Below are 22,434 nucleotides of genomic sequence, written 5' to 3' on the forward strand. Positions count from 1 at the left end.
AAATCAACTGTGTAATAATAGATTTACATATAAAAAGATTATACCCATGAGTGCTTAGTAGTCTAATAACACCAAACTTAAAAGTGCTACAATCCTTTTAAAATACAGAATAAAAAGTGTTGGGTGGGATGAATGAGTTTTAGATTGTTCGTGTTAGTTAAATTTTGATATAAGGGAAAGATATGAAGTTGTGAAGCTCTGTGAAATATTCACAGTAAGTGAACAAAATAACAAAAACGGACAACTAAAAAAAGTAAATAAAAGACTCAATTATAACAGGAGGGTGCACATAATCCACAATAAACATTCCTGAATCTCAGGTTATCTGGAAGATTGTATCACTGTGCCCAAAAACAAACTTATACCATAAAGCCATCATAAAAGTTTAGAAGTCAAAGCAAATCTACCTAATACACAGATAAAAAATGAGGAGACAAAGAAATATACCCTAACTGAAAGAACAAGAGAAATCCCCAGAAAAAGAATTACCACATTTTTTGCTCCATAAGATGCACTTCCCCCCCCCAAAAAAAAGTGGAGGGGGAAATGCCCATGCATCTTATTGAGAGAACGTTCATTTTTTTTAAGCTGCTGTGGGTTCCTGGACAACTAGAAGAGTATTTGAACATTAAAGTCTCTTCACATTTGTTAATAATAGTGCTAACAGTTGTTAATACTGCTGTTGAATTTACATTGTTAAAATATTATTGTGGTATATTTTCTTAAATATTTTAACACACTAGTAGGTTCAGAACATTTTTTTTTTTAATTTTGCTCCTTAAAACTCTAAGTGTGTCTTTGGTCAGGTGTGTCTTACAGAGCAAAAACTACGGTAGGTGAAATGGAAGCAACCAAGATACCACATAAACAGATCAATGTTCCTGTCTCTCTCTTTCACCCTCCCTTCCTCTCTCACTAAAATCAGTAAATAATAAAAAAAGGACATAGAAACTCTAAAAAAGAACCAGTCAGAAATGATGAGTACAATATCTGAAATGAAGAATAATACACTAGTAGAAATCAACAGCAGGTCAGATGAAGCAGAGGATCGAATCAGTGAATTACAGGACAAGATAAGAGTAAGCACCCAAGGAGAGCATCAAAAAAGAGTAGAGAATTTTTAAAAAATGAGGAAAGTCTAAGGGATCTCTGGGACAACATAAGTGTAACATGAACATATAAAAGATATGGGGAGCAGAAAGAGAAGAGAATGAAAAAGGGATCTAGAACCTATTTGAAAAAATAATGGCTGAAAACTTTCCTAATCTGGTGAAGAAAAATGTCACACAAATTCAGGAAGCACAGTCTCAATCGAGATGAAGGAAAAGAGGCCCACACCAAGACACATCATAAGTAAAATGTCAAAGGTTAAAGACAATCATAAAACCAGCCAGAGAAAGTTACCTAAAAGGGAGCTCTGATAACGTGGCCAGCTGATTTCTCAACAGAAACACTTCAGGAGAGAAGGGATTGGCAGGAAATATTCAAAGTGATGAAAAGCAAGGACCTACAACCAACACTACTTTATCCAGCAAAGTTATCACTTAAAATCAAGGCAAAATAAAGAGCTTACCACCAAAAAACACCCCCCAAAATAAAAAATAAAAATAATTCATTACCATCAAAGATGTTAAAGGTCCTGCTTAAAGAAGAAGGAAAAGGAACAGAGAGAGGAACATAGGTATAAAAAATAAAATGGTGATAAATAAGTACCTCTCAATAACAACCTTATGTAAACAAATTAAACACTCTAATCAAAAGACACAGGGTAGCTGAATGGATTAGGAACCATGACCCATAAACATGCTGTCACAGTGACCACCTTAGAACAAAAGATGCAGACTGAAAGTGAAGAGATGGAATAAAATATTTCATGCAAATGGAAACAAAACAAACAAAAACTGGGAGAGTAATACCTACCTCTGATAGAATAGACTCAAAATGTTATAACAGAGTCAAAGAAGGTCACTATATAATACTAAAAGGATTCATCCAACAAAAGGATATAATCCTTGCAAACATATATGCAGCCAAAATAGGAACACCTAGATATATAAATATCTTGAGAGACATTAAGGGAGAGATCTTCAGCAATACATAGTGGGGGATTTTAACACCCCACTGACATTAATGAATAGATCTTTCAGACAAAAAAAATCAACAAGGCAACAGCCATCTTAAACAACACACTGGATCAGACGGATTTAATTGATATTTATAGAAATTTCATCCCAAAGCAGTAGAATATACATTCTTCTCAAGTACAAACAGAACATTCTCAAAGACAGACCACATGTTAGGAGTCTTAATAAATTCAAGAAGTCTAAAATCACATCAAGCATCCTCTCTGACCATAACAGTATGAAACCAGAAATCAATTACAAAAGAAAAACTAAAAAACATTCAAACATATGGAGTCTAAATAGTATGTTATTATACAATAAATGGGTTAATAATGAGATGAAGAAAGAAATCAAGTTACATACTATGGGATACAGTGTAAGCAGTCCTGAGAGGGAAGTTCATATGAAGCAAGAACAATCTCAAATAAAAAATCTAACATTCACCTAAAAACACTAGAAAAAGAACAATAAACAAATCCCAGAGAAGTAGAAGGAAATAATACAGATTACAGCAGAAATAAATGACACAAAAACTAAAAAATAAATAAAAAACTTTTAAAAAGACATAGGATCAATGAAACCAAGAGCTGGTTCTCTGAAAAGATAAACAAAATTTATGAACCTTTAACCAGATTAATCAAAAAAGAAAGAGAGAGGAGAAAAATAAAATCTGAAATGAAAGAGAAGTAACAACTGACACCACAGAAATACAAAGAATTTTGGCCCTGGCCGGTTGGCTCAGTGGTCGAGTGTCGGCCTGGCGTGCAGAAGTCCCGGGTTCGATTCCCAGCCAGGGCACACAGGAGAAGCGCTCATCTGCTTCTCCACCCCTCCCCCTCTCCTTCCTCTCTGTCTCTCTCTTCCCCTTCCGCAGCCAAGGCTCCATTGGAGCAAAGATAGCCCAGGCACTGGGGATGGCTCCATGGCCTCTGCCTCAGGCGCTAGAATGGTTCTGGTCGCAACAGAGCCACGCCCCAGATGGGCAGAGCATCACCCCCTGGTGGGCATGCCGGGTGGATCCCAGTCGGGTGCATGCGGGAATCTGTCTAACTGCCTCCCCATTTCCAGCTTCAGAAAAATACAAAAAAGAAAAAAAAATACAAAGAATTTTAAGAAAATACTAAGAACAAGAAATAGAACAACCTGTGTGAAATTGATAAATTCCTACAAACATACAGTCTTCCAAAACTGAATCAGGAAGAGTCAGAAAACCTGAATTGACCTATTATTAATGAAATTGAACAGTAATAAAAAAAAACCAGCATACAAAAAGTCCTTAACTATATATAGTACACGGCTTCACAAGTGAATTTTACCAAACATTCAAAGAAGAACTAACACCTGTTTTTCTCAAACTATTACAAAAAACTCAAGAGGAGGGAAAACTTCCAACCTCATTTTAGGAGACCACCATTATCCTAATTCAAAACTGAAGACACTGCAAAGAAAATTAGAGGCCAATATCTCTCATAAATATAGATGCTAAAATCCTCAACAAAATATTAGCAAATTGGGCCTGACCAGGCAGTGGCACAGTGGATAAAGCATTAGACTGGGACACAGAAGACCCAGGTTCAAAACCCCAAGGTCGCCAGTTGAGCAACAGATCAAGGCACATTATGAGAAAGCAATGAACAACTAAGGTGCCGCAACTAAGAATTGATGCTTCTCATCTATCTCCCTGCCTGCCTGTCCCTCTGTATCCCTCTCTCTCTTTCTGTCTCTCTGTCAAAAATATATATACATATATTAGCAAACTGGATCTAGCATTACATTTAAAAGATCATACACCATGACCAAGTGGAATTTATTTCTGGGATGCAAGGTTGGTCCAATATTTGAAAAACAAATAGATGATACATCACAGAAACAAAATGAAAGATAAAAATTACATAATCATATCAATATATGCAAAAAAAATTAGATAAAATCCAGCATGCATTTATGATAGAAACTTTCAGCAAAGTGAGAATAAAGGGATCACAACTCAACATAATAAAGACCACATATGACAAACCCACAACCAACATCGTACTCCATGGGCAAAAACTACAAACATTTCCCTCAAGATCAGGAATAAGACAGGGATGTTTTCTTTCACCACTCTTATTCAACACAGTACTGTAAATCCTAGCCACAGATATTAGACAAGAAGAAATAAAAGGCATACAAATTAGAAAGGAGGAAGTAAAACTGTCATTGTTCACAGATGACATGAGAGTGTACAGAAAACACCCTAAAGATCACCAAAAACCTATTAGATCTAATAAAGAAATTTGGCAAAGTAGCAAGACACAACATTAATATTCAGAAATCAGAGCATTTTTATATACCAATAATATAAAAAAAAATTTATCAGAAAGAGGAATTAGGCTCTGGCCTGTTGGCTCAGTGGTAGAGTGTCGGTCAGGAGTATAGATATCCTGGGTTTGATTTTTGGTCAGGGCACACAGGAGAGGCGACCATCTGCTTCTCCACCCCTCTTCCTCTCCCTTCTCCCTCTCTCTCTCTCTCTCTTCCTCTCCCGCAGCCATGGCTCTGTTGGACCAAGTTGGCTCTGGTAGCTGAGGATGGCTCCATGGCCTCCCTCAGGTGCTAAAATAGCTCAGTTACTAAGCAACGGAGCAAAAACCCCAGATGGACAGAGCATCGCCCAGTAGGGGGCTTATCGGGTGGATCCCAGTAGGGGCACATGCAGGAGTCTGTCTCTGCCTCCCCACTTCTCACTTAAGAAAAATTTTAAAAAATTTAAAAAAAGAGATTTTAAAAAGTTTCATATACTACTGCAACAACAACAAAATAAGGTACTTAGAAATAAATTTAAACAAGGAGGTAAAAGATCTGTACTCAGAAAATAGTAGTATACTTAAAAAACAGCTGAGGAAGATACAAATAAGTGGAAGCATATACTGTGGTTCACGGATAGGAAATTTTTTTGTGTGTGCGTGACAAAGACAGAGAGACAGAGAGAGAGACAGATAGGGACAGACAGGAAGGTAGAGAGATGAGAAGCATCAATTCTTCTTTGCAGCACATTAGCTGTTCATAGATTGCTTTCACATATATGCCATGACTGGATGCTAAAGCTGATGAGCCTTGCTCAAACCAGATGAGCCCGCGCGCAAGCTGGCAACCTCGGGGTTTCGAACCTGGGTCCTCTGCATTCCAGTTTGACGCTCTATTCACTGCGCCACCGCCTAGTCAGGTGTATAGGAAAAATTAATGTCATTAAAATGTACACACTATCCAAAAGCAATCTACAGATTCAACACAATTCCTATTCAAATACCAATGTCTTATCTCACAGAACTAGAACAAATATTCAAAAATTTAGATGGAACCACAATGACCTCAATAGCCTCAGTAACCTTGAGAAAGAGAATCAAGTTGCAGGTATCACACTACCTGATATCACTATGATACAAGGCCATAGTAATCAAAACTGCATGGTATTGGCACATAGATCAAAAGAACAGAATAGAGAACCGAGAAATCATCTCATGCCTATATAATCAATGAATATTTGACAAAGAAGGCAAGAACATACCATGGAGTAAAGACAGTCTCTTTAAAAATGGTGTTGGGGAAATTGGACAGACACATGCAAAAGAAATTAAACTAGACCACGCAATTATACAATACACAAGAATAAACACAAAATGGATTAAAGACTTAAATGTTAGTTGTGAAACCATAAAATTCCCAGAAGAAAACATACCCAGTAAAATTTCACACATTTCTCATAGTAGTATTTCTGCTAATATATCGACTTGGGCAGGGGTCCCCAAACTTTTTACACAGGGGGCCAGTTCACTGTCCCTCAGACCGTTGGAGGGCCGGACTACAAAAAAGACTATGAACAAATCTCTATGCACACTGCACATATCTTATTTTAAAATAAAAAAAACAAAACGGGATATTTAAAATAAAGAACAAGTAAATTTAAATCAACAAACTGACCAGTACTTCAATGGGAACTATGGGTCTGCTTTTGGCTAATAAGATGGTCAATGTGCTCCTCTCACTGACCACCAATGAAAGAGGTGCCCCTTCTGGAAGTGCGGTGGGGGCTGGATAAATGGCCTCAGGGGGCCGCATGTGGCCCTTGGGCCGTAGTTTGGGGACACCTGGACTTGGGCAAGGGAAAACAAAGGAAATAAAACTGGGACTGTATCAAGCTAAAAAGCTTTCATACAGCAAAAGAAACCATCAACAAAATGAAAAGGGAACCTAGTGAATGAGAAAAAAATATTTGTCAATGATATATCTAATAAGGGATTAATTTCCAAAATATATAAAGAACTTATACAATTTGGCCTGACCTGTGGTGGCGCAGTGGATAAAGCATCGACCTGGAAATGCTGAGGTCGCTGGTTCGAAACCCTGGGCTTGCCTGGTCAAGGCACATATGGGAGTTGATGCTTCCAGCTCCTCCCCCCTTCTCTCTCTCTGTCTCTCTCTCCTGTCTCTCTCCTCTCTAAAAATGAATAAATAAATAAAAAAAAGAAAAAAGAAAAAGAACTTATACAATTTAACACCAAGATGACAAACAACCCAATTAAAAAGTAGGCAAAAGACTGAATGGATACTTTTCCAAAGAAAGCATACAGATGGCCAATAGACATATTAAAAATTACTCAAAGTCACTAATCATCAGAGAGATGCAAATTAAAACCACAATGAGATTATCATCTCATGCCTGTCAGAATGGCTATCATCAATAAACCAACAAACAACAAATGTTGGTAAAGGTGTGGAGAAAAGGGAACTGCTGCGGGCACTGTTAGTGGGAATGCAGACTGGTGCAGCCACAGTGGAAAACAGTATGGAGATTCCTCAAAAAATTTAAAATGGAACTGCCAGTTGACTCAGTGATTCCATTTCTATGAATATATCCAAAAAAACTCCAAAATACTAATTAGGAAAAATATATGCACCCCTATGTTCACTGCACAGTTATTTAAAATAGCTAAGAACTAGAAAGAGCTCAAGTCTCCATCAGTAGATGAGGGGATAAAAAAGCCATGGTACATTTAGAGTAAGTCTCTGAGTTACAAACATCCTACTTATGTTCAAATTATACTCATGAATGAAGCACCATAAGGGCTATTGGTAACCCACTGCAGTTGGACATCACTGAAAATGGTTTCCTAGAGTTCCTCAACTCCCATGGCAAAGAATTAAACAATGAAGACCTTATAGAACTAGAGCAGCAGGTGACAGCATTTAGGGAAGAAAACAAGAACCTAGAAACTCCAGAAGTGAAAAAGTTTTTTACAAAAGAGCTGATGTTTTCATCTTATTGAAGCAGGAATTATAAAGTTAGAGGAGCAAGATCCTGATACAGCCAGGTTCACTGAAGTTTACCATCAGTTACCAAAGGCCTGAGGTACTACAGGGCCACTTACAATGAGAAAAAGAACAGCTCTGTACAAACCTCCCTTAATGCCTACAACAAGAAACTGACTCCAACAGCAGAATCAAGCCCTGACTCTCTAACATCCGTCTCATCCTCTCTAACAAGTCCATCATCTCCTGACTCATCCAAGATTGTTTAAGGTTGTATTTGAGAATGTTTAAGTATTTATGAGCACAGAAATGTAAAAATAAATACTATGTTAAGAGAAGCATCTAAGTTGCATTTAATAGATAAATATACCTGTTCCAATTTACATAGAAATTGAACTTAAGAACAAACCTACAGAACCTATCTCGTTCATAATCTGGGGATTGCCTGTACTCAATGGAAAATACTTAGCCAAATAAAGAAGGAAATCTAGCCTGACCAGGTGGTGGCACAGTGGACAGAGCATCGGACTGGAACGTAGAAGACCCAGGTTTGAAACCCCAAGGTCGCCAGCTTGAGTGCAGGATAGACATGACCCCATGGTCACTGGCTTGAGTCCAAGGTCACCAGCTTGAGCAAGGGGATGCTGGCTTGAGCAAGGGATCACTTGCTCTGCTGTAGTCCCCCTCCCCACCCCCGGGTCACCGGGTCAAGACACATATGGGAAAGCAATCAGCCTGACCTGTTGTGGCACAGTGGATAAAGTGTCAACCTAGAAAGCTGAGGTCACTGGCTCGAAACCCTGCACTTGCCTGGTCAAGGCACATGTGAGAGTAGATGCTTCCTCTCCCTCTTCTCTCTCTCTAATAGAAGAGAAAAAGGAAAGCAATCAGTGAACAACTAAGGAGCTGCAACGAAGGACTGACGCTTCTCACCTCTCTCCCTTCCTGTCTGTCTGTACCTAGAGAGGGACGGCTCTCTCTCTCTCTCTCTCTCTCTCTCTCTCTTTCTCTCTCTCTCTCTCTCACACACACACACACACACACACACACACACACACACACACACACACACACACAATCTTACCTTTTGTGACAGCATTGGATAGACCTAGTGAATACCGTGCTAAGTGAAATAAGCCAGTCAGACAAAGACTAATACCATATGATCTCACTTAAATGTGGAATCTAAGGATCAAAATAAACTGATGAACAAAATAGAAACAGAGGCATAGATACACGAAACAGATTGACAGGTGTCAGAGGGAAGAGAGTTTGAGGGGCTGGATGAAAAAAGGTGAGGGATTAAGCAAAAAACAAACAAACAAAAAAAACTACATATACCTATACACACACACACTATATACATAACACACAGACACAGACAACAGTGTGGTGATAACCAGAGGGGAAGGGGTGTTGCCGTAGACTGGAGGAGGGCAAAGTGAAGATAAATGGGATGGAATGAAACTTTGCTCTAGCCTGAGCAATTAACACATGATGAAATGTGCAGATGATATTTTGTTGAGTTGTACACTTGAAACCTGCATGGTTTTGTGAACCAATGTCACCCCAACAAATTCAATAATAAAAACAAAACAAAACTGAAAAACAAAATGAGATAAAAAACTGAATTCACATATTCATAAGGAGGATTTATCTGCTTCACACTTGATCATATTATAATTTGGCCATATATACATATGCTGTATTTACAGTACTCTCTATCACTTATTTATTTATATTGTTTATTAAGGCCAGATATAATTTTCCCATTGAAAAGTGTAAACTGAAAGGCAAAGACTACTTTCAATTTATAACTTGTATAAGATATAGAAGTTAATCATGATGCCTTGTTAACGGGGGAGAAAGTACTTATATTTTCACCATGCTCAAAACATATAGGAAACACCAAAATTACAAAAAAAATCAAATCAGTTACTAGAGTTAAATTCAAACTATAGTTCAAAATAGTTTCTCAAAATAAGAGTTACAAGGTTTAGAAAAGCGATAGGTTCAAAGTCAATTTTTTGGAGACGCTCTTAACTGTTTTAAGATGATTTATATATTTATTTTCTCTTCACATTACTGTAAAAAAAATAACTTGTGCTGGAAGTGCAGTTAGTCACCTCCACTAAGTTCTTTGATAACAGCACATATATCATTTTGAAAAATCTGTATGCTTAAGATAACATTAATGGTAACAACACCAAATAAACAAAAAGTTACTCATACGTGAAAAAAAAAAGAGGCAGTGGCTAAGGTTCATGTTTTTACATGCCAAGACCATTTGATGTTTCAAGTACATTTGATATATCACTTTCTCAATCACTCTGTCTTAATTCTTCATATCTTTTAAAAAGATATGAAGCACAGAAGATAAGAATAAATGTGAGGCCAATTTAAGATGATACCATGCAATTATTCTTGGTGATTTAGCCTGGTGAGTCATAATAGCAAAGATAAACATTGCACTATTGTGGTTCTTAAACAGTATACAGTGCAAAAGAGTAAAAATCACATAATTCCATGTAATAAAACTCTTAAGAAATGAAGACAAATCTCTAGTTAACAGAGATGAATACAACAGGAATAGCAAGAAAGAGCGACTGCAAAGGAGCTTGAGGATTTTTTTTTTTTTTTTTTTTACGGTGAAAGGAGGGGAAATAGTGAGGCAGACTTCCACATGCCCTCTGACCAGGATCCACCAGGCAACCCTATCTGGGGTTGATGCTTGAGTACTGAGCCATTTTTAGAGCCTGCAACTGATACACTCAGACCAACTGAATTAGCCTCAGCACCTGGGGCCACACTTAAACCAATCGAGCCACTGGCTGTGGGAGGGGAAGAAGGAGAGAAGGGGAAGAGAGAAGGGAAAGAGAGAGGGAGAGAGAAGCACATGGTGGCTTCTCCTGTGTGCCCTGACAGGGAATTGAACCCAGGAACTCCATATGCCAGGCTGACGCTCTATCCACTGAGCCACCTGCCAGAGCCAAGGAAATGTTCTATATCTTGATTTTGGGAATGGTTTCATAGCAGTATACATCTGGCAAAACCCAATGAATTGTACACTTTAAATGGGTGCAGTTTATTGTACTTAAATTGTACCCCAATAAATTTAATTTTTTAAAAAAATTATGTCTCAGGAGCACAGAAATTACAAACTAAAATTGTATTTTGTTAAATTTAAGGGTCATCAAATTCTCTAAAAAACAGCAACAACAACCAGAAACAAAGCTTTACTTGAGTTTCACAAGCAAGTCTTGAACTTTTAGAATTTCAGAACTAACAATCTATACAAATTTTCCTTAAGTACGTATTTATGTTACCAAATACAGGCTGTAAGATACATTTAACCATAAATGACCAGATTATAGATTATCAAATTCAAGTCCAAAGAACCTTTAAGAGTTATTTTCTTTAATATGAGGTACACAGGGAAACAAGTTCAGCAGCTATTTCAAGACATTAAAACAAAGTGTTCACGACCAGATTGTCTCATAAACATAGTTAAACCTCACACAGACCAGCCTTCTCAGCATTCTTGAGCACCTGGGTAGTGACACACCTCAAGATGGGAAAAAATATCCAAGGTACTTGGTGTTGAAGCACCTTCTGAGAATCAAATAAACCAACTGAACACATACATCTTATATCCAACATGTTATGACTAGTCATTTCTCTGATGGGGGGGTACTATATTCTAATGTACTAAAAAGGTCATACTTTTCTTCCAGGAACCACTCAGTCTTCAATGTTTTATAGTCCTTAAAGGCATCCACGCTACAGAAATAACTTATTTTTTAAATTATGTATGTAACAAACTTAAGGCTTCCTATATGCCAGATGCTGCTTCAGTATGTGGACCCTGAGAAAGAAGATGCGTACTAAGAAGGGCTCCTGGTGGCTAATGACCTTAAATTAAAAAACCAAAGCGCCCTGGCCGGTTGGCTCAGCGGTAGAGCGTCGGCCTGGCGTGCGGGGGACCCGGGTTCGATTCCCGGCCAGGGCACATAGGAGAAGCGCCCATTTGCTTCTCCACCCCCCCTCCTTCCTCTCTGTCTCTCTCTTCCCCTCCCGCAGTCAAGGCTCCATTGGAGCAAAGATGGCCTGGGCGCTGGGGATGGCTCTTTGGCCTCTGCCCCAGGCGCTAGAGTGGCTCTGATCGTGGCAGAGCGATGCCCCGGAGGGGCAGAACATCGCCCCCTGGTGGGCAGAGCATCGCCCCTGGTGGGCGTGCCGGGTGGATCCTGGTCGGGCGCATGCGGGAGTCTGTCTGACTGTCTCTCCCTGTTTCCAGCTTCAGAAAAAAAAATACAAAAAGAAGAAAAAACAAAAACAAAACAAAACAAAAAACAAAGCAAAACAAAGCCAGAGCCTAACAACTGTTCTAAACAGAGGGTCGCCTCTCACCCAAACCACACTTCAAAGAGCAGCCTGCACTTTAGAGGCTGCCTGCCTCCTACTCTGAATGGCCTTCCTAACTTGCATTTCTACCATCTGCACCAGCCCTTGACAAGTTCATGGAATCCTATTTCAGCCAAGAGGACTGAGACATTCCCTGTCTAATTGGAGCTGTACAACTCTATCCCCATTATCATCTTCACTGACCAATCAGAGAAGCTCCATTCTGACAATTCAAGACAGTGCCTTAGACCAAACCAGGAAGCTCTGGAGTCCTCATCTGAATCAGGATGGACCAACTGGGGACCAGGGGCAGGGACTTATGCCTACACAAGTCAGCTTCCCTCTGGCTCAGGGAGCACATTTTCCCTTTCCATCAAAGACCAAAGATTGCCTTTCCCTGGCTGGAGCTGAAAAACCTAAGATGTCTTGCCAAAGCTGAGGCTGAGTAGAACAGCGTGGAGTGGAGCACAGCACAGCACAGTACAGCAGACCAGAGCAGAGGACAGCAGAACACAGCAGACCAGGGCTGACCAGATCCGAGCATAATGCTGAGCTGATGCGGGCCTGGCACCAAGGCCACCTCACTGCCATGCTGTATCACCACTGAGCTGTTCTGCACTGAATAGTTTCCTTCTTTACAGTAGTACCACAAGGGGGATGGTGTGTTGAATTGGCATCAACCAATGACTAAAATTTGAAAAGCACTTTACAAATATCAATTCATTTATTGCTAATACCAACCCATTAAGGCAGATATTTTACTTTACAGATGAGGAGTGAACTACAGAGAGATTAAGTCACCTTCTCAAGGGTACACATTAAACCTGGCAGTCAAGTAAGTGCCAAGGTCCATGCTTCTACCACTAAACCACCAGGGCTCTCTTTATGAGTGTTTAATTTATGAACTTTCATGAATATGAACAAAGTTTTACACTAGAGCAAAGTACACTGACTCTACTAGCCACAAACAAGTAGTCTTTTGTCAGTTAAATGCAGTTATTTAATCACTGCAACTGTATTATTATTTGTTAAATTTCTGGTAATAGTTTGAACTCTGGCTGGCACACTGGAATCACCCAGAAGTTTCATTTAATTGGTCTGGAGTGGAAACTGGTCATATATTTTAATACTCCCCAGATGAACCCACTGTGTAGCCATGGCTCACAATCACAGGTCTACAGCAAGGTTGTATACTCAAATGCCTGGTGAAATAATATATGAGACTAGGGGCAACCTGAACAAATTTAATTAAAAAAATAAAACATTGCATGGATAAAAATTATTATCTACAACACAATTTGGCTCATGGTATATCTTCTCTATTTGGAGCACTTTCTTATAAGCATATTTATAATAAAAATTAGTCCAAAATGTAAAACTCTTTGAATACATTCTGGCAGGCTTACAGTTGTGAGTATGCAAAATATGGTTTATTCTTGTATTATTATTTATTAATTATGGTATTATTTTCCATAAAAACTGTAAACCTAGTTTTATCTCACCCTGAAGAATAATATTCATAACGATAATTTTGACCACTTTAAAAGGGCAAAATTCACATTTAGTTAATATACTCAATTAACTTAAGAAGATATGACCATAAATTCATTATAAAAAAACTACACCCAAAAATTATGAATATAAAAAGATTATATTGAACTACAGGAACTACCTATATTAGTTTCTTTCTGTGTGTGCATGTGTGTGCACGAACCCATGTGTACGTGCACCTTCAATCTATCTGGCGTGGTCCTGTTAGGCAGGTAGACAGTTATCAGGGCAAGAAAAGGGGAGGGGAGGAAAAAAAGGGGGTTTATCTCACTCATGAAGGAGGGAGTCGGCAGTCCTAAGATCTGCCAAAACAAAATCACCAGATGTTCAAATGGCCTTGAAACCCTGTATGTTAGTCCCAATACCAGAGAAGGGGAGCCTTGAAACCTTATACATTAGATCTGATAACAAGGAAACAAAGCTTGAAACTAAGAGTATATAACTCCTAAGACCCCAACAGAAGGGGTGCTCAGGATAGCTCAGATGCCAGCTTGTGCCTTATGCAGAATGTATAGCTTTTCTTAATAAACTGCTTGCTTTGCTTGAACGCTGCACCGTCTCTTGCCTGAATTCTTTCTCATGAACATGACAAGAACCGAGGCAAAAGCCCCCTTGGACTTGGGCCTTCTCCAGTGACAGTTCTAGGTACTAGCAATACGAAGATAAAAGGCAGAGTCTATTCAAGAAACTTAGTGGAAAAAAACAGACAAGTAAACTGGTAAGTGATAAATATAATACAAGCAAGCACAACTGTGCTATGGGAGCATAAGGCAGAAAGAGGAGCACACATTTATGTACAATTAGACACTACTAGTGTCTTAAAAGGATCTGTCCTCAGCTATACATTATCATCACTCTGTTGGTCAGTTCACCTGTCCTCATCAAAGCTTCAGTTTACACAGATAGCGTTTCCAATTCTATAATACTTCCAAGGGATACATTCCAAACTAAATCATTACCACTATCCCTAGGCCAAGCCAATCTGCTTTCTGTTCTGTTCTCCTTGTTCCCATCCCAACACACACATTTCAAACTAGGTCGTAATGGCTACTTATATTTTCCCAAGCAAACAGTCTTGGAGTCATCTGATTCTTCTTTACATTGACTAAACTCATTCTAACCTTCAGCCTTATTCTCTATTTTCATGATCACTACTGTTATTTATGCTATTAACTCTAAATCCTATTAGTTTAAGAGTCTCCTAGCTGAGCTCCTTTCTTCTCAATTCCTTCTTTAATAGATAGCACTTTAGCTCAGTGTTCCTCAACCCCTTTGTCCACTGTACAATCTACAAAGTTTTTACATAATAGAGATGCCTGTGTTCACAAAGTTACTAATGTGGAACTAAGACTAAGGTCCACTACATTTGTTGTTACATATTTTTCCCACAAACCAATCAAAGGACCTACACCAATACTTTTTATTTTTTGAAATGTAAAAATCCTTTAAAAAGATACTTTAGTACAAAGATATCTAAAAAATAACAAAATCACATAGCTGTAATACTATGTGCCCCTTACTGAACTCTTTATCAGTCACTGTACCCTTTATCTTTTATTGTTACTGATTATTAAACTCTTTATTTGTTCCTCTGCTAGAATAGCAGTTCAAACTCACATAGGGCAAAGTGAACAGGCTTTTTTGTGGATAGGTTTGATCTTACTTATTTTGCTGACTCAGCAAAGATTCTAGCACAAAATGTAGCACTTTCTGATTCTCTTATCAGAATGGTTGTTACTGGGAAAAATATGTAAAGAAAAGTAAAACAAACAAACAAAATAAAACACGTTCAAAGTTCCTGGGACAGTGTAGTTGGTTAGTATTTTTAAAGTTGGAAGTCCATCAAAGGAAAAAAAATAAGGAAATTTCAATTATAAATAGTCTGTTATCTTAATCTTAAAAGACAATTCCAAACCTTTGTTTCAGGAAAAACACATTACATTCATTCCTTTATATTTAGACCTTCTGATTTTAGTTTAAAATAATCTCTAATTTAAAATTATTCCCCTTCCCCCACAATTCTCGTTGTAGGTGTTTGCTAAAGAATAACCAACCACAGATGTATTTTTCAGCTTATCCTAAACTGCAATTCTAACTCACCCTTTCTCTCAAACTATAAGGGACAACTTTTTTCTTATTTTTTAAGCAAGTGATAGAGAGAGAGAGAGGAGAAGTATCAACTTGTAGCTGTAGCACTTTAACTGTTTATTGATTGCTTCTCATTTGTGTCTTGGGGGGGGGGCAGCTGAGCCAATGACCCCTCACTCAAGCCAGTGACTTCTGGGATCAAGTCAGCAACCATGGGATCATATCAGTGATCCCACGTTCAAGCCAGTGACCTCAGCATCCCAGGTCGATGACACTTTATCTATTGCGTCACCACTGGTTAGGCTATGAAGAACACTTTCAATAATCAACAAGAATTAAACAGCTAAGCTAGGCTATTTAGTTGTTGAGTCTTAAAATGCTGCTCAAAAATGCTAATTTTTGTAACACAATTTTTCTAGATTTAGTCTTCAGAACCAACCTATCCTGTGTTTTCCTTTTCTGCTTTGGTATCAGTAATCTGTTTTGCTTATTTTAACTACTTTATATTGTCATTGCTATAAAAATCATGAATTTTTTCATGCAGAAAAGTGTAATAAAGGTCACCCATAATCTCATGACCTTAAGAATACCACTGGTATCAGATTAACATGTATTTTATTTCTCTTTGATCAATTTATAAAGTGCATAGGTTTATGTGGTAAACCATTTTATCAGTTTAGTTCATAAGATAAGTAAATTCAGAGACTAAATAAACTGATGAAATTTGCTAAAGTAAAGATAGGTTAAAAAAGTCAAAGCTAAATGAAATGAAGATCATACTTTTTTCCTTACAATTGCAGCCTTTACATTTTCTTGGAATTGTTACATGAATACTTTAAATTTGAAAAAAGAGATGTCAAGCATAATAGCATTCATTATAGTAACAGAATTATGTGCTAAGATTTATGGGGGAAAATCATACAAAGACAACTGACAATATACATAGTTCTATTTCAAGTCTCAATTAGATATGAAAAAACGAAACTAACTGTGTCTTATTAAAATTGTATACATCTCATGATATATTTAAAGTGTTTTTGATTTACATGGAGATCATTTCTTCTTTTTAAGTGAGAGGAGGGGAGATAATGAGAAAGACTCCTGCATGTGCCCCACAGGAATCCACCTGGCAAACCCCATCTGGGGCCAATGCTCGAATCAACCAAGCTATTCTCAGCGCCCAGGGCTGACGCTCAATCCAATCAAGCCGCTGGCATGGGTGGGGAAGAGGGAGAGAAGTGGGAGAGGGAGAGGGAGAGGGAGAGAAGCAGAGGGTCACTTCTCCTGTGTGCCCTGACCAGGAATTGAACCCCGGATGTCCATACGCCAAGTGGATACTCTATCCACTGAGCCACCAACCAGGGCCAGAGGTCATATTTTTAAAAATTTTGTATAGCAAAGATAGAAAACACCTATACCTGCAAGCATATTTCAATTTAAATAAAATCAATCTAAAAAGACTGTCCCTTACCTACAAATGGCTGAGTCCTAGACATTACCCTACCATTTTCTCTTAGCAACTACTTCCGATATCAGCACTGCCCAAAACAATAACCTTTATCTTCAATTCTCACTTCACCCTTGTACAAACTGACAAAGGATCTCTAAGTGGGACACAAGACAAGCAGTAAAATGGAGTAGTAAGTGGAAAAGAGGGAAAAGAAAAGAGTGCATTAAACTTACCTGCTAGTCTTTATCACTAGTCTATCTCCACTATCCCAGTGGTCCCCAACCCCCGGGCCACGGACCGGTACCAGTCTGTGGGCCATTTGGTGTCGGTCCGCAGAGAAAGAATAAATAACTTACATTATTTCCGTTTTATTTATACTTAAGTCTGAACGATGTTTTATTTTTAAAAAATGACCAGATTTCCTCTGTTACATCCGTCTAAGACTCACTCTTGACGCTTGTCTCAGTCACGTGATACATTTATCCGTCCCACCCTAAAGGCCGGTCCGTGAAAATATTTTCTGACATTATACCAGTCTGTGGCCCAAAAAAGGTTGGGGACCACTGCACTATCCCATACTCTAAGACTGCTCATTACCATCAACACAGTTGTACAAATGGATTGGGAAGAGTGGAAAGAAATCTTTTTCTATGACAGCAGAAAAATCTTATTTTCATTCTTATTCCTGCTTCATTTTCAATTAATTCCACTACCAGAAATAAGGGAATAAAAATTATATATACCAAGCCTACACTCATTCAGTTTTCACTCCTGTCCTTACTATTCAGGTAAATGTTATGCCTTCTTCTTTCTATCCCAATTTATTTCCTTTCCTAACTTTCTCCCACAACAGACTGAAATCTCTCACATAGGCTCAGCTCAGCTAATCATACCTACCCAATGAATCACCCCACTCCCATCATTTTCATCCTTTTACCTAACACGATTTCTAGGGCTTCTTTTCTGTTTCCCATTTCCCTTCCCATTCCACCAACACTTAGAATCACAGTTAGCTTGAAAATGAGAAAAATAAGGTTGTTATTCCCATAAAATATGTACAGTGTTAAAGAAGTACTAACCAACATTCAAGCAAGTTATTTTAATATTTGGGGGTCTGGGTCACTCGTGTACAAGGAAAGAATTAATTTATTTAGCTCACCACTTCAAAATCTGGCTAACAAATTTCCAGACCCCAATAATAGAGATCCTGAGAATGTATATCTGAAGTAGAACAGAGAAATTTTCTAAAAAGTACTCAGATAAGTCTACTTGGGAATCACTAATAAATGCTAAGGCTTCTTTCTAGTCTAACATTCCAAGATCCCAAGATAGAATTTTCATTGCATTATCTGATAGAAATGTTATAAAAGGAATCTATAGTAGTTTCCAGTTATTAGTATTAGAGTTCATATTATGTTACTGATTAAATAGGCCCTTGTAATCTGATCTAGCCTCAAAACACCATTTATATTACTTTATGGCCATAGCTGACTTGTAAATGAACATGTAAAGTAAGTTCACAGACTGGGGAGCATCAGTATTACAATAATACTAAGACCTCAAAGGAAAACACTAAAGAATTATTTCTTTGATATTATGTTCACCATCAGACTTTTCCACAGATTTCTGTGAAATCACAACTGAGATTTAACCTACATGTCAGAAATAAAGGTAGGATGAGCATGATCATTAGGATCTTTTATTTTACTAGTTCACCAATGGGGTTTTGTATACCACTGGAATAAATTTCATCCAGAGAATTCTACATCATTGGTGAAATTCAGGGCATTAAGATACCTAAAGAACAGTCTCACTGAAAAGTTTTTAGACTGCCAGGACTTAACCTGCCCAGAAGCACACCAGATCATTCACTTAGTAACGACATGTATCTATACTCATTATAAGCAAGGTTCCCTTGGTTAACACTCAAGCTTATAGAAATATTTCAACATGTGGGAACTAAGCAAGTATAAATAGCATTTGAAATGTAACACATTAATAGTGTTTTAATTTAAGTGGAACCTATTCATTTATGAATAATAATAAAATTATTATAAGAAGGTAAATATGGGAACTAAATTATATGGTAGTCATTTTTTTCTTTAAAAGGTGTATTACCTTAAATTTTTACAAATTAGCATGATAAATAAAAGGAAAGTGTGTACATTTACTCATTTCTCCAAACATAAAAATCTGTAGTGTTGGGCGAGGGGTATGCAACATAATTTAATGACAAGGTAACCTAGTCATGTTTTCTTTGAATATATGTACCCTGATTTATTAATGTCATCCCATTACCATTAATAAAAATTTATTTAAAAAAAAAAAATCTGTAGTGAATGCCATTATGTAAGTGCATGCTCTGAATATCACAAATGATGCAATGGTTGCTATGGTAACTACTCATTTTTACTGAATAAATTGTGGGTTGGTGTTTAAAGCATTCTTTAAAAAAAAAAATTTCAACATCTTAACTATATAATTCTGTTGCTTACCTACTAAAAAATAACTGTAGGCCCTCTTTGAGAATGTTACTTAAGCAGCTATTTTTTTGGTAGGCTTGAGTTGCCAACGGAAAAAAACTTTGAATTTAAAGAGCTTGAAAAATAAAATATACCAACTATATTCAAAGAAACAAAGACACTTAGGATTAATCTTCTAGACTAATTGAAAATTGTAATAAAAAAAAACATGATCTTACTCGTTTATCCCATCAACTGTCATAATTTTGCTTCTGATCCTAAATTAAGCTTAAGTCTAACGGTAGAAGACTGCTGAGTTCTCAATTTGCAATTAAACTAAACCTAGGGCAAGTAGAATTAGCCCTCGTTTAAATCTTTAAAATTTCTCCTGAGCATATGAAAAAACTTAGAATTTTTAGTCAGTATATCATTATAAAATACCTCTGTAAAAAAGTCTATACTTAAAAATGCCAAGTATAACTGCGGACCCCAACGCTAACCAGTACTCAGGCACGAGCAAAAGCTACTAAGACTTCTTCCTTCGCTTAGACTCTTCTATAGGCGGGTTCCCGATGACGGCCGGTTTCTCCCGGGCATCTGTGTCCTCAGGATGCTCATTCAAAAGCGATACCCCTAGACCTCTTCCTCCTCCGCCTAAATAAACACTAAGACCAAACACCAGCAGGACCGCGAGTGCCGCAGGAATGATGCCCCGCCCCCTTTTAACCAGGTAAAGCGCGGTCGGCAGGGAGGCCTACGGCCTGGAGGTCGACGCCGGGCGCCCAGGCGGCCAGGCTCAGCCTCAGGGATGGTCGTTAAGAAGCGATCTAACCCGGCAGCAAATCAAACAGGCTGGTCTAGCGCGAGCGAGAGGCGACTCGGGTTTCTTTCAGTCCGTCTTTCCAAAATGGATTTTACCTGCGCTATGTTTTACCTTCACATCTCTCCCAAGGAGCGACACCACTCCCTCTATGAGGATGCGCGCGCGTGTGGTGACAAGAACCTCAGCACTGGCTGGGGCCTGGGACGGGGAGACTCAGTTCTCCCCCGGGCCTGCAACTCCCTCAGGACCCTCGAAGAAGGGGCCGGACCTGAGCGAGCGGCACTGGCGGGGGCTGCCTCGCAGAATCTTCAGGCGGTAATGGTCGCCCCTTGGCGGAGGATACGGGGCATATGGGTTGGGGCGAGGATGCCTGCCCCCCATTTCCCCCTCACCCCGATCAGCTCACTGTTTACCTTCCCGGTACTTCTTGCGGAGCCGCCGGTGTACGCTCTTCACCACCCCGGACAGCTTCTCCTGCTCCAGCTTCCGATCCCGCTCCTGGGGTGGCGGAATGACCGGGGGTCCTGCCCCGTGTCCGCGAACAGCGATTAGGCCGCCGGCCCCAAGCTCCATTTCGCCGACGACGCCGCCCCTGGGGCCCGCGCGGACACCCTCCCGACGAAGGAGGTGGGGAAGGAGGTAGCAGCGGAAGGACAGACAGAACAGTCCGAGTGACGGCCCCAGTGATGGCCTGAGGGCGGGGCAGAGAGGGGGAAGAGCTAACCCAAACGCACAAGACGATTGGTGGACTTCCGAGGGCTGGGCGGAAACGGCCAAAGGCCAATACGGAGGGCGCTGGAGGACGCACTGGGTTGTTTGGTGAGGGGAACAGCTGGAGGAGGCGGGGCTTGCAAGCAGAGAGGCGCTGAGAAGGCCGGAGCAGTGAACCCTGCGGCTCCTCTCCTCACCCCGCCCTTCCCAGATTTTGTGCGCAGGCGCTGTGATGACAATACGAGACATGGGCTGTGCGAAATGCGCGTGCGCCTCTGAGTTTGCTTAGTTGGACCCGCATTCTGACGTCTAATTATCTCACATCTTTTGGGCAGTCCACCTCCTGCTAGTTATATTCTAGCGACGAGGTTGGGCCCTTTATCTGAGTCCACACTGCACCTGTCACTTGTACATTCCCTTTGCTTTCTGAGATGACTTGGCAGCACTGGAATTTTAGGCTTTGAGGGATGTTTTCATTGGCGCCAGGAGAAGGTTGGCTTCCAAGTACTGATTTATAAACGGGCTAGCAATAACTAATGTCTATAGTACCAGTACTGGGTGGAGGAGAAAATGGGGAAAGGAGAGGGCTAAAAAAAAGCAATAGGAGATGAGGGAGCGAAGGAAGAAAAGATAGAGAACCAAAAACAGATGCCCTCAAGAACTTGTGTGGTGACTTGGGTATCACAGGAATCCTGTCCTGCTTTAATTGCATCAGAACTCTGAGCGCTTTTAAAGTTGCCTTAGGTTACTCCCTGCCCTTTAATTTGGTGGGTTAATCTATGTGGAGTGTGCCTATGTGGTTTTGCCAACCTGGTTCTCCCCCATTCTCTCTCTTGGGAAGCACATGGGGAATGTGAGTATGACTTCTGTACCGGAAAGTTGGAACTCTGCTTTCCAAAGAGCAGAAGACTCTGCAATTAGTTCCTGAAGTGGTACTGAGGCTGCAGCAGTGTCAGAGATTCAATGGCTGAGAACCTTTCATGAATTCTTAGGTTGCAGCATGCATCTGCACTGTAGTTGTTGGTTGTACAAAGTGTGGGCCCTAAAAAGAAGATACCTTCTAAGAAGGACTCCTTGTGGCTAACTGGGCTCAAATTAAAAAAAATGAGTAGCAACCATTTCTATATAGGGACCTCTCATGCAAACTGCACTTCAGGGAGAACCCTGAACTGAACCTACTACTTTCCCGCACTGTTTCCACCATATGAGACAGCCCTTGCATAGGAGTTTTTAGAATCTTATTTCGACCAATAGGACAGACATTTCTTGTCTAATTGGAGCTGTACAGAACTATATTATCATCTTCGCTAACCAATCAGAGCAGCTCTATTCTGACCAATCAAGACAATGCTTTTTGGACCTAACTGGGAGGCTTTAGAGCCCTCATTTGTATAAGAAGAGGTCAATCAAGGACCCGGAGCAGAGACATTGGTTTATAAGTCAGCTCCTCTCTGGCTCAAGGAGGGTACTTGCCTTTATCATGGAGACTGAAGACCATGTTTCCCCAGCTAGACCTGAAGCACCAAAGACATT

At 39.5% G+C, this 22,434-nt stretch overlaps 1 protein-coding gene across 1 annotated transcript in view; it reads right to left on the minus strand.

Annotated features, from left to right (window-relative positions):
* BMT2 (base methyltransferase of 25S rRNA 2 homolog) overlaps positions 1-20,924 on the minus strand; it is a 168,906-nt gene extending 147,982 nt beyond the window's left edge. Inside the window, exon 1 of the mRNA XM_066362511.1 lies at positions 20,604-20,924. Within this exon, the coding sequence (XP_066218608.1) occupies positions 20,604-20,763 (160 nt within the window). The 5' untranslated portion in view covers positions 20,764-20,924. The remainder of the gene's footprint in view (positions 1-20,603) is intronic.
* Positions 20,925-22,434: the final 1,510 nt, after the last annotated feature.

The sequence above is a fragment of the Saccopteryx leptura genome, chromosome 2 (assembly GCF_036850995.1).
Source record: "Saccopteryx leptura isolate mSacLep1 chromosome 2, mSacLep1_pri_phased_curated, whole genome shotgun sequence".
Lineage (NCBI taxonomy): Eukaryota > Metazoa > Chordata > Mammalia > Chiroptera > Emballonuridae > Saccopteryx > Saccopteryx leptura.